Source organism: Natator depressus, chromosome 4 (genome assembly GCF_965152275.1).
Source record: "Natator depressus isolate rNatDep1 chromosome 4, rNatDep2.hap1, whole genome shotgun sequence".
Classification (NCBI taxonomy): Eukaryota; Metazoa; Chordata; order Testudines; family Cheloniidae; genus Natator; species Natator depressus.
Window position 1 is genome coordinate 20,850,571 of NC_134237.1, and position 17,718 is coordinate 20,868,288.

The 17,718-nt window shown below is 43.6% G+C and overlaps 1 protein-coding gene across 4 annotated transcripts in view; it reads right to left on the reverse strand.

The window, feature by feature from the left end:
- Nucleotides 1-1,686: 1,686 nt before the first annotated feature.
- Nucleotides 1,687-17,718, reverse strand: part of FAM13A (family with sequence similarity 13 member A) — a 186,777-nt gene continuing 170,745 nt past the window's right edge. For 3 of the 4 annotated variants that reach the window (XM_074950588.1, XM_074950587.1, XM_074950586.1), the window contains 5 exons: nucleotides 17,519-17,614; nucleotides 15,750-15,833; nucleotides 11,661-11,857; nucleotides 11,268-11,369; nucleotides 1,690-9,173 (listed from right to left, as the gene is read on the reverse strand). In XM_074950588.1, coding sequence (XP_074806689.1) covers nucleotides 9,047-9,173; nucleotides 11,268-11,369; nucleotides 11,661-11,857; nucleotides 15,750-15,833; nucleotides 17,519-17,614 — 606 coding nt within the window. In that variant the 3' untranslated portion in view covers nucleotides 1,690-9,046. Of the gene's footprint in view, nucleotides 9,174-11,267; nucleotides 11,370-11,660; nucleotides 11,858-15,749; nucleotides 15,834-17,518; nucleotides 17,615-17,718 lie in introns of all 4 variants that reach the window. The other variant, XM_074950585.1, reaches the window with a different exon arrangement.

Consider the following 17,718-nt stretch of genomic DNA (forward strand, 5'->3'; position numbering starts at 1 on the left):
ACAACGTCGGGTTGAACGGATGCAAGAGGTGGCAAGTTCAACCCTGCTAAGAATTACTCTGAACCTGGGGAACTCATTGTCACCCAAGAGATTAAATCTCATTAGCAGAGATTAAAAAAGGACTGGATATTTCTATCGGTAACTGAAGCCTCCATACTTTGCGCAAATAGGAGTATTAACATAACCTGACATCTAGCTTCCAGGAGGAAATTGTCCAGGCGGTGGGGTGGGGGAAGGAGCCGGTTAGCCCATCGCTACCTACTGCAGCGTCTTCTACTGAAGCATTTGGTACAAGGCACTGTTGGAGATGGGCAACAGGGCTTGATGGCCACTGGTCGGATCCACTCTGGCAGTTCCTGCGTTCCTGAGAGAGAAGCTGCTCTGGGTGCTCTGCTTCTGACGATGGGCATTGTGTAGCATGGTAGTGCTTAGAGATTATGACACCTGGCTTCTATGTGGCTGCTTCATTCTTCCAGCTAGGCAGCCTGTACCAACCAGAGCATGCATCTCCCATGGGTATCTCCCAAGATAGCTCTTCCTGTCTCAGGATTGGCTTCTACTCTACCAATGGGAATTTTGCTTGAGTAAGAAGTCCTTAGCTAAAGCCTCAAAGAGAGACAAGATGCTGGGTTAGAAGAGCCTGGCTCCTGAGTTTGCTTTGAGAGGAGGAGTTAGCATGATTGGGTCTGTTTGGGAGAGAACTTGGATGGGGAGGAGGGACCTCTACTTCCCAGCCATGCTCCTGGCAGCAATCCTGCACTGTTCAGAGCAGCAGATGCTTTCCAGCCCCCAGAGTAAGAAACTCACAATGCTTTACAGCATAGAACTCCTCCACTAAGGGAAGGAGGGTGGCAGCCTGGAGGGAGGTGGTCATGTGCACTTGGCAGCAAGTCAGCACTTTAATGCTCCAAGATTAAAGGAACCTGTGGGATAATTAGAGGATCACAGATGTTTTAAACAAGTGCAACAGTCCCTATCCCAGAGAGCCACACAGGGATGGAGTTTGCAATGCAATTAAACTGGGAAACTGGGCCATACCCACACCATTTTGCCACTAGGGAGCGAGTGCTAGAGTCCTTTAAAAATGGCTTTAAGTTTGCTTCTGTTTGCAGAAAATTCAAAGCTTTGAAGTGAGGGTGCGACTTGGAAACATGGATGCCTTTGGCATGACCTGCCTCTTGGTTTTTATCTTCCTGCACACTTTACAGTGGCATCCCCCTCTCTACAGCAGACTTATATAAGGAAGCTCCCTGTGTACCCTATGAGATAACATATCAGAGGGGCAGGGGATGGGCTGAAGGGGGGCCCTTGTAAACACTTTGTCACCAAATTCAAAGGCAGGTGGGGTGATTTGCCCACCTCTCGTGGGGTGCACACTTCTCTTTGGATATTGCTAAATCATCCCTGCTGTAGGTGAGAGAACCTAAAGCTCAGAAAAACACTCTTGCAGGGCAAACATTTTGCCTTTAAATGGCAAAGATTTATTTTACCAAATTAGCAAAAATTCCCAAGGCAGGATATACCTAACATTTATTTCCGCCCATGGTGATCAGTGCCAAATGTCTAGGACCAGCAGGGCAGTTTGTTAGCACCCCTAGTTCAGGACTTAGCAAGGCCCTCACCTCAGAACAATATCGTATTCTATCCCTGGAGATGCGTGCAGCTCCTTTTTCCTCTCCTCACCCATAATCTTCGCCAGCCAGATCCCTAATTAGGGTTACCGAGCCTGTTAATTGTTGCACCAGCCCCTTTTATTATCAGTTCACGCAGACGTTCACAGTGGCATGCAGTTGGCAAGGACTGCTAGAGACCTGCAGTCAAAATAGTTTTATTTCCTTTGTTTCATACAAAATACAATCATGTACAAAAATGTACACATAACATGTCAATCAGTTTACATTAAAAAAGACACTGTAGATTCAAATTAAATTTTGCTTACATAAATCATGTAAACATAGAACTGGGCCCACACTGGCTAAAATTTCATTATTTGTTAAATATGTCATTTGCACGAGCCGGTTATGAGTTGCTTTCATACAGAGAATGAAGTCTGCAAAAGTGATTTTTCTCCAGCCATGCATCTGGCTGTTACTGGCTTCTGAACTCCAAAATCAAATTGTATACAACACACTCACAGTCATTTGTGTAAATATATACCCCTCTATGTATATACATATACACATAATAGAAGATGGTTTACACCAATGCATGCAGATTTCCACAGAGAGGCACAAGTAGGCACAATGAATACTTTGAACATACAGGGTTGTAGCAAACATTAAATACCCTGTGTCATACAGAACAGATAATATACAGGTTGGACAGAATTGGATGCCCCGCATGCCATCATGAATAGCTTGGATGTGCAGATCCTCTAGATGTACAAGGCCAAGAACTTTTACAATTCTTTTTGCCAAGGACAACAAGATACTTCAACAATACATCAAAATGTAAGGCTAGCACAGCATATGGTTCCTTCATGGATAAAGCTAATAAAGTAACCTGTAGAGGACTCACCAATCTCACGTCCAAAAATAAAGAGGCATTATACACTGCAAATGATGGTTTCCATGGGCAGAAATCTATTTGCCTCAAAAGAATGCGGCCTTTCCTCATCCTTTTTTGGTTTTTTTGTTTTGGTATCTGCTTATAAAAAGCATGTAGAAATAGGGTAGGAGAGAAAAGTGGTCAGAGGTCATTCTGATGAAACCACGTTCCATTCTATCTGATTTGCCCTCCAAACATAACTGTCTGCAACATTTGGAAAAATGAATATAATGCTGTGCATACTTCCCCTACATTTCCACTTCAATCTGCTCTGGGTGACCTTGCATTTCCCACCAGTGTTGACAGCAGAGGTAAATGCATTTTTGGTTGGCCTATCTGACAATTACAGCTCCATTCCTTTTGATGGGGAAAGAGGAAATATAGAAACAGTTAGTTCTGCTTAGTTTTCCTCCTTGTTTCCTAAAAGAGAAATTTAAAGGGACACTGTCAGGTTAAACACAGTGGGTGAAAACCCGGTCCTGCTGTAGTCAATGGCAAAACTCCCATTAACTTCAGTGGGGTCAGGATTTCACCCCATATATTTAAAAAAAATATTTTTAACTATGCTGATTATTCATAATGCATTAGGGTTTGAGACAGAGCGAAACTGCAGCAAATCTTCTCACCCATCCTGCGGTGTGTTTACTTTCACGCAGCAGGGACATGAACAAACACAGCAAGCAGTCTCACTTTCTGGCTTGCATGCACTAGCACACAGCTGCAACGCTGTTTGAAAACACGACCATAGGCATGTTTGCATTCAGATGGAAACTGGCTGACATGCACTTTAAAAAAAAATTACCCCAATATTAGGTTTTGAAGGACCAATATTTTTTTTAGCCTGGTCATGTCCCTTTAAAATCCTGGATCCTAAAACTCCATATCGTGCAGTTGAGGATAAAGGGTGGAATTTTCAATAGCGCTGAAGGAAGTTAGATGACTTCCGGAGGGAGCTGGGTGCCTACCTCCCTTAGGCTCCTTTCAGAAACCCACCCTAAATGCACAAACAGGACTTAAAAAAAAAAATAAATGGCACTAAGTACCTCCCCCTGTGCCTACCAATAAAAAGACTTGCAGATTGTCGGAGTATTTGCATAAAATCCACTCACAGAAACGTCTCCTCCGCTCTCCTCACTGCCCACGTTAACTGGAAGGATTTATAAAAAGAAAAAAGAAAAGGAGTACTTGTGGCACCTTAGAGACTAACCAGTTTATTAGGTTAGTCTCTAAGGTGCCTCAAGTACTCCTTTTCTTTTTTCTTTTTACGAATACAGACTAACACGGCTGTTACTCTGAAACCTGGAAGGATTTAGAATGTCACCACATTTCCCATGTGTCAATCCCTTCCCCTGCTTAGTAGGGGCCACGCAGACACTTACAGGGAAACCAGAAAAGAAACCACTTTCCGAAATGGTGAGAGTTGGATTAAGGCTGCCCAGAAGCAGCCTGTCAGACTCATGTGTATGTCACCATGCAGGCGAGGTTCAGAGTCAGACCGGTCTCACATATCTGTGAGGTCAGAGTCCCCACCCTTTTCCAGCTGGCACCTGGCCTTCACTAAGGGCCAGTTCCTGTGCGAGTCAACAGGTCCGTTGCTGTGGACTCTAGGGGCAGCAAGATCAGGTCCCAACACAGCACAGGCATTTCAATAACCCATTGACTCCCTGAGGGGAAAAGCAAGAGGAAGCAGTCAAACTTATGCATTTAACTGCACTGCAAGGATTTTGGCAGGAAGTGGGCATACTGTCGATGCACTGAAAAGGTTCCTTCTTGTTCTGCAGATATTGCCAGTTCAAACAATGTTCCCGAGATACAGAATATCACTAGAGCCAGTAATCTCTCAACAACTAGACAGCACTTTTTAAGTGTGCACAGTGTAGCAAAGCACTTACTTTCTGAAATACACACAAAAATGAGAGACATTATTCAGAACATTAGCAGCTGCAAACAGGCAGCAGCTGTTAACCACATGCAGTGATTCCCCAAACTAGCACAGAGGCATAGCTAACGATGACTACTGCAACATGGCACCAATTCCAGAATTCAAAGCTACTTTCCTCTCTAGAATGAACAGGGGTGCACATATTCCACTCCCCCGCAATCACTGGCCACCAATCCAATTTCTCTCCCACATCAATAAGAAACCCAGATGTTGCTGTGGGTCCTCGCTGCGAGTTCCCTGGGGCATGGAAAATGTGAATAAGTCAACGGTACAACTTTGCATACCACCTGCAAAGCATTCGTGTGTGACAAAATCCATGCTATAAACACACTGCATGTTAACTACTGCACTAGAAGCCTCTGCAAATTTAACAAACACCGTACCTAAACACCAAGGCTGCAAATAAAGTTCCCTCTGACTTCTAACCAGCTACTTCCATTATAACCTAGACATGAGATCTGTACAGAACCAGGCATCGACTGTGATATCTTACTCTCAGTGATTTATCCACGTTATACTACTGGACAGCAAGCACGCTTCTATTTCTGTTCTGTTTCCAGTGTGTCCGAATCACCATTTTGCAAACATTCCCCTAAATGGAAGTCTTGCTGAGATGTCACTAATCTATGCTTTTCCCCCTCAGGCACAAGGGCTTTTACCATGACTTGATGGCACTTATGAATTTTTGCACATATATGGAATAAAAACTGAATCCTAACAGCATGATCAAGAGATAAGATGCTTTAATTACACCATATTTAATATAAACATCTATTAATTGAGGGTTTACTCCAAAGTAAACAGAATAAAAGCAAATGCTACCTGTGAAAATTACAAGCTTTTGCCATCTTTAACTCTTTTACTTCTATCATTATATTTGTACCCTGTTTATCATCATCATCATCATCATCTTTAAATAAACCTCATTTATTATGTTAACATTTAGTAATGCACAACCACGCACTCCTGAAAAAAACAAGAGGACATGTGTCGGTATCATTCGAGGCCATGCGAAGCCAGTTATCAAACAGACCATAATGCCACCAGAGAACAGACTACAAGTTCTATTGCCATGGAAGTATATTTTGTCTTATTCCAACAGCTTACTCATTTTATTTGAAGTAGATACTTGTACTGCACTTCACTCCTATTAAAAGCACTCTCACTTGCATTCAAACATGTTCGCATGTAAACAGCAATATAAATTGGGTTATACACTCAAGGGCCTACAGTAAGTGAAATAACAAAGGAAAACTGAAATAAAAAAAAATGATAGCAATGATTTGATTTTTGCATGAAATTTTTTGGAGGTGGCAGGGGTTGATCAGTACCTGAACGGCTATTTTGTGAATTGCAGGAAATTCTACTAAACTCAATCAGTTTGCAGGAGATACATCTCAACTGGTGCTATTCATTTTACGTTTTTGTATAAAGAACAGCTTTTTAACAACAGAGAGCTAGACAAGGATTTTTAGAGTACAATTTTGGCTATATAGGTTTTGTTATTAGCTTTCAAACTTTAAAAATATAATCTCTCTAAAGTGCATCATTATACTTATAATTTATATAAAGTATCTGAAATCATAGCAAGGTGCCATGTAAACAGCAGTAGCTAGGCAGTCAGAAAACCCTACAGTCTTATAAATTTAAAAACAAAATATTTTGCTATATATGGTTGGTCAAGAATGGTCAGGGGTAACAAAACAGTTAATTATCAGTACACAGTTCAAGCAGGCTTTTAACAACAAAATGTAGTCTTTGTGAATTCTGGAGTTTTGCATGATGGCTACAGACACTGATGGCTAGGTAATCGCAGCCACTGTAATTTAGGTATTAAGGAGATACGGCCCTGATTCAGCAAAGTATTTAAGTTTGTGCTTAAGTCGATCTCTACTCACAAGAACACCAGCCACAGGCTTGACTTCAAGCATGTGCTTATTTCAATAGGACTTGTCACATGGTTAAGTTAAGCATGGGTTTTAGCGCATCACTTAACTGGGGCCTAATCGTACAAGAGGCAACCAGCAATACTAACTTCTGAGGAACCCAGCAGCCATTTTTGTCCTACCATTTCTGCTACTAAACACTACTGTCATATTAAACAGTTATGCCCAAAATACCCAAACCTCCCCTGCACCCTTTCAACTGGCATAAAGCTGGTTTGGAGGACAATGGCACCACTATTATTTGCTGGAACTCTCAGACATCTTGCATGCAGAAGGGAAAGAGGACTGTCGTCAGCCAATCCGGCCCACATTTTCAAAAGTCACCTCTGCATGTGTGTGCCCAGGTATAGACATCTCTGGGGTCCGGTTCTCAGAGGAGCTGAGTGCCTACAACTCGGAGGTCAATGGAAGCTGTGGGTGCTCAGCATCTCTGAAAATCAGGCCCCAGGCTGGGCACCCAAAAACTAAAGGCTACCTTTTAAAATATAGGCTTCAGTCTCTCCTACTTCTCTTATTTCTTCTAGGTGGAGGGGATAATTCTGTGATCGATGAAGAACAACCTGGAAAATCCCCCTAAGTGCAATGAATTTGGTGACTAGCAAAAGAAAAGACCCAACTTATACTACCTCTTACCAACTGGCGCTGGCTTATCTTTAATGTACTACTTCTCAAGGGCCCTGTCTGATGCCTGACAGTTCTAGATAAACTTGCCAGGGTTCATGGATGGGGAAGAGAGAGACATTTCTTTTTAATATGTTTTGAGATACATAAGCTATTGAAACACGCTGTAGATGTTCTGTATCTATTGTGGCGAGAATCAACATAACATAGCAACGTGGGGTAAATGCGCTGAGGGAACATGAACTGCCACGTATCTTGGAGCCAGACTGTCCTTGTACGTAAGCATGGGGTAGGACACAGGCAGGCTTCCCACCTCCTCATCTGACCTACACCAGGGCCAAGCACTATTGCAATCCCTGCACTCAATATCCACTGCTCTGCTCCTCAACATTGGCTCACTGATGGGATCAGTATGCAGGAGGGAGTATGCTGGCTTGCTCCATCTACATGCAGCAGGGATGAATCCTGCCCTGGGAAGTCAGAATTCTTGCCCTAGTTCCAAGTAAGGGCCTCTCCCTGGGCTGTGTGAAGCTGCACACTGAAGCTCTTGAGGGTGATGCAAGGAAATAATGGAGGCCAAATGCTCAGCACGACAGTAATAAGAGCCTTATACTTTTTTTGAGCTCATTTCCCTTCAAAAAAGCAAATGTCTAACATCAGCATCTAAAACACCTGTCTATAATTCATTCACAACGTTTTCCTTTCTAAAAATTGTTCATGTTGATTTGAGTGTGTTAAGTTCCAACTTTTGACCTCAGACTCGCACCCTTCCAAGGGCAGAATTTGGCTCAAATTTTCCCATTTCCTGAAGCATCCTCTCTCCTCCAAAATATTTAAATTTGTAATTATGAGCAGGAAGAAAAGACCATGAGTTCACTGTGTTCTGTATCCCAGTCTCTGCAATTCACACTGAGTGCTGCAATCCATGTGGTCTTACCATTTACTGCACAAAAGAACAAACCTTCGGGTGTGTGCGCTATAGGTATATGGACTGTCCAGCTCAGTCTTTCATGTCAATATCAGACACTGAAAGATTGGTGGTCTGTTTATGTTGATGTGGACAGATCTTCAATCTGCTTACCAGATACCTGAACGGGGAGAGCTGTAGTGACTGAGCAGCTCGTTCATTTCAATATAACATCTCAGCTACTAAAATCCAATAGGATTCTGACTGCTGCCATCAGAACCTCCACTCTGATCCAAATGCCCAATCACAGTCCTTGTGTCACAATTCAAAATGCCAGCTAAGATGACCCGGCAACTAAGCGTATTGCTGAACTTCCTTTGACAGTGCTTTTCTGATCAGAGGCAGCTACCATCTACCTAAGCAGAAGTGACAGTTAGAAAACACATGGGTAAGAAAATCAAACACTGGGAAAAGTCACACTAAAGGCCAATGCAGTAGGCAGGGTGTTGATTAATAGCAATTCTCCAGCACTCAATGGGGTAACCGAAAAGGCCAAATTCCCAAACACCAAACCTACAGGTAATTTGGGAGCCTGAGCTCACTGTAGCTGAGAGAGAACAGCCTCAGGACTTCCCAACAGCAGGAACCGTGTGTCACGTTCCACTGGAAAGGGCACTCGTTTGGGAAAGAGGAGGTTATTGCATGATTCACCACTATTCATATCAGGCAGCCTGTCACTATGATTCTCTGGAAAAACATAATCTGACTCTGATATGCTAAACATGACAGAATTGGGAAGCGAATCAAAGCTAAGGACCCTTTCCGCGCAGTCTCTGAGCGTAGCATCACCTCTCTCTTGCTGGAAACCCCAGTCTAAGTGACTGGCCTGGTGGCACAATGGACTACAGCAAGTGCAGAGAGCGATGTAAGCCACCCTTCCTCCACCTCCCACCTCTAAAAATGGCCTTTCAGTTCTTGGGGAGCTGCTAAGCCCCTCATTGTAGGGCTCCTGCTGCACCATTCATGCATTCATCTGGTTGTCTTGGTCTCTTCTTAGCCACTCTGCGAAGTCGATCAGCTTCATTACATAATCTTGGAACTAATATCTCTTTTACTGATCAGCACCTCCAGCAACCTCAGCTTTGCCTTAATCTGCTTGTATTCATTGTATTCTTCAGCCATGGGAGTGCGATCTTCTTTCTGGACATTTCTAACAGAAACAAGGAGGAGATGTGAGAATTTTCTGGCAGGACATTACTTCCCCAGCTATCCCCCACTCCGTTACTTGTCATCTGCAGAGAAAAATGATGAATGTCATGTTTAGTTAGCTACAAAAGGAAAAAAAGGTGCATAAACTAACCTAATAATGGGGTTGAAACTCAGGATATTTCTGTGTCAAAGCTGAAAGTGATCCTGATACTGTTCTAGAGTCAGAACATACTGACATTCTTGTATCAGAGCCAGTTATACTATCCCCCCAGACTTCAAACAGTGTTCAGCTTGTGTCTTATGACAGCTTCCTGTTCCATTGAAACGCTCTCACTGGTTATAACAGAAGCTATTATGAGTGGGTACCCTTTTCCAAAGGTATAAAAGTTTCCATTTCCAGTTCTGGAGGGTCATGGGATAACAGACCATAAGTCTGTCAATGGAGCAAGACTGAATACTGCCCATCCTGGGATCTGGGCCACACATTTTGGGCAGAAACTTCTGCAACAACTGAAAGAAGGAAACTTTTTGTTGCAAGTTAACCCCGGGTCCTTTTTGAAGCTGCGGAGAGATTCAGAATGTTAGAAAAAGTCTCTGCGAGTGATGAGCCACGGGACAAAACGGCTGGTGAGGTAGTCAAAGGAGCATAAATAGAGGCATTTAGCACATGGATATTATCAGCTTATATGCGACATAGATACATGTCCATGTGCAAGTGTACACACACACACACACACACACACACACACACACACACACCAGCAGCCGATGCAACCGAAGTGAATTCCCAGCTGCATTCTTTTTCTGAGCTCTGATGCTGTACACAGAATGAGTGCTTGAGCTGCAGGCTTATGGCCAAATTCTCCACTCAGATGCACTTGGTTTATACTGAGGTCAATGGGAACCATGCTCGTACAAGGAGAAAATTCGGCTCGTAGGGTTTATGATATCAGTTGAGCCCCTCCCCAAAGTGGGCCTACCTTTGCGTTCACTGTAGGACCATCTTTCCCCCTAGAGTACATATTTTCAGTATCCAGAATCTCTAAAGTCTAGGGTGTAGCATGTTATTTCTCATTATGGAGACTCAAATATGGAATAGACTCTTCATATACACAATATGTTACAAGAAATCACATGCATTTAACTATCAAGTTTCACATTTCTTTGAGAGATGATTACACCTCTTGTTGCACTGTTTTACAGTGCTGCTATTTAACATTAATTTATTTAATGAATTACCCATTAAATACCAAAGTAGTGTTTGCACAGACCAACAAATGGGAGGGAGGGATAGAGAGATACATTTCTATAGTGTCCCTTCAGACAAGATTCTTCTTCTGTCCCAAAGAATTACATTCCTAGGAGTCAGTCCATGAGTTGGCTCTAGATTTTAACTTACGGTTTATGTGTTTTACTGCTCTGAGCAAATTAAAGGGAGCTTGGAACACTTGGATTTTCATCTTGGGTCCGTTGCTGCGTTTGGGACTTCTGAAAATTTTGCCCTAAGTCCTTTAGGAGCCTAACTCCTCATGGGATTTAGGTGCTTTTGAAAATTTTACTCAAACTCAATGGGCTGTGGCTCACAGAATTAACGGGAAGACTCTCAGGCCTGGTCTACACTGGGGAGTGGGGGGAATTGATCTAAGTTACGCAACTTCAGCTACGTGAATAAAGTAGCTGAAGTCGACGTACTTAGATCTACTCACCGCAGTGTCTTCACTGTGGTGAGTCGACAGCTGCCGCTCCCCCGTTGACTCCGCCTGCGCCTCTTGCACCGGTAGAGTACAGGAGTCGACGGGAGAGCGCTCGGGGGTCGATTTATCGCATCTAGACTAGAAGCGATAAATCGACCCCTGCTGGATGGATCGCTGCCAGCCGATCCGGCGGGTAGTATAGACATACCCCTGCTGACTTCAACAGGCTTTGGAACAGATGCTCTGTATCCCAGCTTCCCTATCAACAAATTGAGGATAACAAAATGAGGATTAATTTGGTAGCATACATAGGGCACTTTCTATTTTCAGAGCCTTTTGCTCTCAGTAAGTATTACTGGCAGTAGTTATAGAGATAGATGGATGAATTAGAAATGAAATACCTTCCATTTTGTCGGAAAAAATTATCTTCAAATTCTCTCAATTTTTTTCTGATCCGTTTTTTCTCTTCCCTGACTTCTTGGAGCTGCTCTAAGAGTTCTGGCCTGTAGGGTTAAATTATAGATATAAAAATTACATAGAAAATTAAAATGGGAATGGTATAGTAATTCTACAAAAACATATGTAGCCAATCCTACAAACACTCCCTAACAAATTGACACGACTCTTAAGTTTAAGAATGTGAACAGTCCCATCACTGATCAGCAAAACAACTAAGCATGTGTTTAACTTTAACCATGTACTAAGGTCCCTCTGGCTTCAATGAGATTTAAGCACATGCTGTGGTTTGCTGCATCCAGGCCCACACTTGGTATAGTTCAAGAAACTTGACATACATAGAAGCAGCATGGAGGGTAGAAAGCCCCATGTCCTGGTTACTCTTTGAAGGCATCTTATCATCCACTGGAGAAATGAAGCCATCAGCCTCATCTTCCAGTTGATCCAGGAAACTCCGCACGCTGAAATCTGGTTTCAGGGTGACTGTGAAATCTGGTTTCACGCTGCCGTCCTCGTCGGAACCCTCCTCTTCCTCCTACAGAAGGAGACACAGTGCCCCCATAACAAGAGGTTACTACTTCTCTCTGCAGACACAACCCGCATATTATATTCTTTTACCACAAGCGCTGGGCTACAGATATGGAAAGAGGTCGACAGACAGAGACAGCACCTTAACTGCTCTAAGATTTACAGTGCACTAAAAATATCAGTAGTAACCAGTAGTAATCAGTAACATCAGTAGTAACACAGAGCCCCAACCCATTATTAGTAGAAACCACCACCACAAAATCAGCTTTGTTAGTGAGACAAAGTGAGGCAGAATCACCATGATGAAAAAAATCAGAATTCTTGGCATCCTGCTATTTTTTGTTCATTTTCAGCATTCTTGATTAAGCTACAAGTACTTCCAAACTTGACAACCATTGGACGCCATGTCTCAATGGTACCAGTGTCTTCTCTCTGTATCCTCCACACCTAAGCCCCTCAGTGATTTAGTTGTGACAAATCCACAAGCTGCCCAATTAATTTGCATGAAACCTCTCCTGTGGTGGATGCCTCCCAAAGGCTCTACAGTGCTTGGCATGTTGCTGATAACTTTTGCATATGGTGATGATAGAACACAGCAAGAACCAGAGAGCTAAAGGACTGATTTGTGTTGTAACAAGGAGTTACAAAGGGAGGGTTTGTGATATTTCAGTCCAATGGAGGAGTTCAAGAATTAGACTGAATTAGATGAACCTATAACATTAAAAAGTTGAAATACTTTAGCGAGAGCGCTTCCTTCAAGCTACACTTGGGGGCCCGGCTAAGTGAGAGCTCCCTGCGTTTACAGCTGCACAATGTGAAGGGCTCTGAACAGCCAATGACACCCCCACCCCCTGGCACTCCCAAATGAGGAACCTGTTCTGGGATTGAGTTATTTGTTCAGACCTTGTTCCGGCTTCTAACCAATTGGTCCCTGTCCTCCTCTCGCTTCAAGCTAAGTTGCTGTATGCCAGTTGTATGCCACAATATAGGTAGCAAGGGAATAAGACAGCAAATGAGATAAAAGAAATAATAGGATAGGGAAGAAATATTTCAACTAGGGACTGACACATGCCTGGTCCAGCAAGGTACTGACGCACCCCTCTAGCTTTAATGAGCTCCTGAGCAGTCCCAATGAAGTCTTGAAGGAAACGATGTGCTAACACGCACTGCTGAATTGTGGCTAAAAATAGCAACTTCTTTTGCCGGTTGTCCTGCGTTCCCTTTGCTAGTATTGCAGTTGTTTCCATAAGATCTTTCTCCCTTTCGAACCTAGATCTCCTTCTGCTTCATTCAGAAAGGAAGCAACAGAGGCAGATTCAGAGCTTGTGTACTCAGGTCAGAACCCACTGAGGTCAATGATGTGTAAATGGCCAAGTGTATACCAGGTCTGGATTTGGCCTGTAATCATGTATTTATGAGGTCCGTGGCCTTTCCCATGGAAATGTGATATGAAGCCACAGACTGAGAATTATGACAGATTGAGCACCCACTGGCTAGCAAGGGAGAAATGAAATAAAAACAGAAACCTAAAAACATCTGAAGGAAAACAGCAGGGAACAGGTAAAAGATAACATGATTTTTGATTGATGATTAGATTTTAAAGCTTTTCTAGAGACAGACCATGACACAGCTTCACTGCCAGTTATAAAACTTAGGCCAAGGAAGAATGACTGCCAGTGCCTTCCGTTGTGTACTGTTCTCACACCTTATCCTGCTGGCTAATTCAGAGAGCAGTGCATGGGTTTTTGTATCCAGGTACAGGGTGCTGTGCATACTAGCCCTAAGTGCTATGATAAAAGCAATGAAGAATGGGGAAGGCAACAGCAGATCCTGCTCAGATGTCCGGGAGTGTTTGCTACTCTCCTTTGCCATAGGGAGAGAAATTTTAAAACTGATTACTTCGGGCCCCTCCCCCTCCAGAGGGTGGTGGATATTATAAGTCACTGAAGTCTATCCCAGTGGGGCTGGTTCAAGTGGCTTGTTCCAGTTCGAACCGCACTGCACTCGCTGCCACAACTGCCAAGGAGCAATTCAAAACCATGGTAACAAGCTTTTGCCAACTGGAACCAGAGGGATGACAAGACACCATCAGACACAGCACAGAACTGTCACTTGTCCGGGGCGTTAGTGCCTCGGATTCCAATTTATGGTCACAGATCATCTGCAAAGATTTAAGCTCCTTGAACTGAAGGGGGCGAATCAGGAGGCTCCTTAGTAAGAATTCATCTGGAAATGCCTCAGACAGACGTGTAGGAGTATGATTTTAAATGGGCCTCGACCTGGCCTCTAATTTTGTCCCCACAATCAATTCACTTATGCAGTTACAGTCTGATTGGCTACAGGTGACTATTTACATCTGCAATCAATTTATTTTTAATTATTTTTTCACCTTTGCGGGCATCTATTTGGAGCCCCCACCACCTTAAAACATTCTAAAATATACAGTTTTCAACCCAGTAGTGTAGTGCATCAGTTTTCCCAGAGAACAAACTTTCCAATGAATTGACCTGGCTATGGCCTCTCAGGGAGGTGGACTACCTATGCCAATAGGACAACCCCTCTCATCGGGGTAGGTACTGTCTACACTGAAGTGCTCCCGCAACCCAGCTGAGCAGCACGGCTCTGCTGCTGGAGCGTGTTAAGCGTAGACAAGCCCTTGGGCAGACAGCCACGACTTCCCTACCGCTGGTACTCATGCTAGGTAGATTAAAGCTAGCCTGGGTATGTCTACACTTATTGCAATCACACCTTGAGTTGGGAAGAAATCACAGCACAAAGTTGGTGGTGCAAAATTAGAGGACATTTTAAAAGAATATGGCCCTTAATTCAAGCTTGGTTCAGCAATTTCTATTAAATATTAAGAACAATTCACTGAGGGATAAGCTGCTATGTAAACACACAGCCACTTAACAAGTATGATATTGTAGCTTCACCTTAATTAATATGTACTTCATATATGCAATTAATATTTAGCCTGCAATAATATAACCAAAGAATATTTAGTTCACGGTATCTGCAATATTACCCAGTTTTTGGATGGTTAACAGACAAATGGGCAGAGGGGGTATGAAATCAGAATGTACTGCTGTACATTTCTCTTGTTCATAATGTGATGGAAATAAAAAGCATGCAGATAATTGTGTCATATGCTAAGCCCCTTGGTGCTGGTGATTGGACTTTCTTGGACAAAAGTAATATGGACCAAATTAATCCCTAGTGCGTTAACTATTTAAGGCACATGCAGTTAGGCCAGTAATGAATCTGGCCCAATGTTTTCACATCAGTGCTTAATGCTGGGAAATACCAACTCATGGCAGCAGAGAGTGAAAAAAAAATCCAGCCAAACCAAGCAGATCAAATATTCACTAACGTAACTAAGCTGTACTCACTCTGCTTCCAGAAGTGTCGTTTCAAGTATAAAGTAAGAACTGGACACAGCCAGGAGGTGAACAGGTGTGGGTAAATTTCCATAACCTATACGTGTGTGTGAGCCGAGACCCTATTCGTGTTCTGGGAAAGCCCAACCTAGCCATGGTGTGGCAGAAAAGCCTCAGAGCTTTGGTGTGAGGAAAAGAACAGCAAAAAACTGGTGAGGAATACTCAAAAGAAAAAGAAAGCAGAGGTGCAACCAACAATCGTGAAGTTTTTATCAAGTAAAATATGTGCGGAGAGGGAAAACACAAAGCCAAGGAAATATTGTAGGCTGATCTGCAGCAACGGAAAGGAGGGATTTGTTCAAAACTGGCTCGGCTTAAGCAGCTACTGATTTCTATGTTTTTGGAGACACTGCAAAGAATCAATACTAAACGAACAAAATCAATCAATCAATCAATCCGTCATTGGCAGGAAGGGGAAACTGATGCAGACTGAGCAATTAGTTAGCAGCTGGAGGTCTTCACCTTTATCTCCTTGAAGAAGGAAGCTGTTTCACCCTCGATAATTGGCTGCAGCAAAGGGCTTCTCCGCTTGCTGGAGGGGGAACCCTGTGACAGGTGTTAACAAGTAGGTTACATTGTGAACCCCTTTCTCCTCCACCACCTGTTCTCTTGCTCTCCTCTCATCTCCATGACTCTTTTAGCTCATCCAGACCATCGGAAGAAAACAGCTGCTTAAAAAAGAAAAAACTCCTGGCGAAAACCTTGAAGCAGAGAGAGGATTTTTTTTTCAAGTCGCTGCTGAGCAATGGACATCGGTGCCAAGGGCGTGCAAACAGAACACGATGCACGGAAGGGCCAGCTGTGCGTGAGCGGGAAAATAAATGCTTTAAGGAAAAAACATCAACAAAAGCAACCCCATAGACAACATGTGGTTCTGTATGCCCTGCAAAACTCCATTGGGCCAATTTTTGAAAGCGCTCAGCACTCACAACCGAGGCCAGACTTTCAATAACTCAGTTCTCACTTAGGCACCTAATTGACACGGCCGGATTTGCAAAGGTGCTCTGCCCCCAGGAGCTCTCACTGTTCTCAGAGGGTTGGGGGAAGGGGAAAGACATGTACTGTTGTTCTCAATGGCAGCTGCAGGGGCTGACTGAGCACTTTTGAAATCCTGGCCATTTCAATTTTGGTGCCTGAAAGGGAACTGAGCTCCTTGGAGAAGCTGGCTCTAAACTGCCAAGAGGTGGCACTGGGTTGGATGGCTTCCTTCTACTTGCTAGCCTTACGTACCTCATTCACACAGGGGACTATTCACAGTAATGATTCCAGGAGTGTTTTTTTTTTTTTTTTTTTTTTTTTAAAACAGAGCAGGGCATGCCAAGAATGTCCAGAAAAGTGTGCTCGCTAGTGTGTCTGACTGCTCTGAGTAACACTTTGCCAGTCTGTTCTTCTGAACAGATGCTCTGTTAAAACAACTGCCAAAACGCAAGCATGGCCTGGCAGTAGAGAAAGGACACAGGATCATTTGTGAAACAAACAGCAGGCAGAAACCAATATAAAACAGCTTACTTTCACTGGCAGGGTGAAATGAGTGTGCGTATATGTTTTATAGTACAATAATTTTAGGGTCAGTGACGAGGGCAATACCAGTTGTGTGACATAAGCAGCTTCAAATTTGGGCCACTGAAGACAAAAACATGTAAATGGAACTGATGACAATAACCCTGCAGGACAGATGTGTGGGATTCCATGGAAGTGGTAGCACTCCTTGCATCAATTTAGAAAGCAGCAGCCATTTGTGTATTCTGCTAGTAAGTGTTGAGGATTGGGAGGCTGCCTGTCCCGTCCTGTCCTCTCCTTCAGACAAACTGGGCAGTCTGGCTGCTGGTGTAGTTGAGCTCCTCAGCAGCGTGGGCAAGACACAAGTCTCCATTCCTGCCAATAAGTGACCAACACTGAATCTATGATGTTGAGTGAAAAAGGAGGTGAGGCCTTAGCCAAAAACCATGTAATGACAAATCAACAGCAACCCAATGGAAGGAGGAGCACCACAAGGTGAAAAGTGCTCAACATCCATGGGCATTGGAGTCCTTGACCAGTTCTTCACTAGTCCCAGTTGCTGTGGTATAATTGACTTGCAGTCGTTCAGGTACTCGGTTCTTTGGTGACGGGAGAGGTTGGGCATCTGTAACTGTGCGGAGTGCAGAGGTGCGATTCTCCTGTCCTCCTCCCGCCAAAAAAGCTCCCTCACCAAACCAAAGCAACCCCCCCTAGAGAAGTGCTGTACTCACAATAACAGGGATGGTGTTGGCCCTGGAGAGGATCTGTTTGACCAACCGGTACCTGTCATACAAGGGCTTCATCACCTGGCGCTCATTTTTTGTTACCTGAAAAGCAAGAAAGAATGGGACCATGAGGCTGGCAGCAGATACTCTAGTCTGTAATGTATGCTCCTGCACCCTCATTTATCTGGGTTCAAAAGAGTGATGTG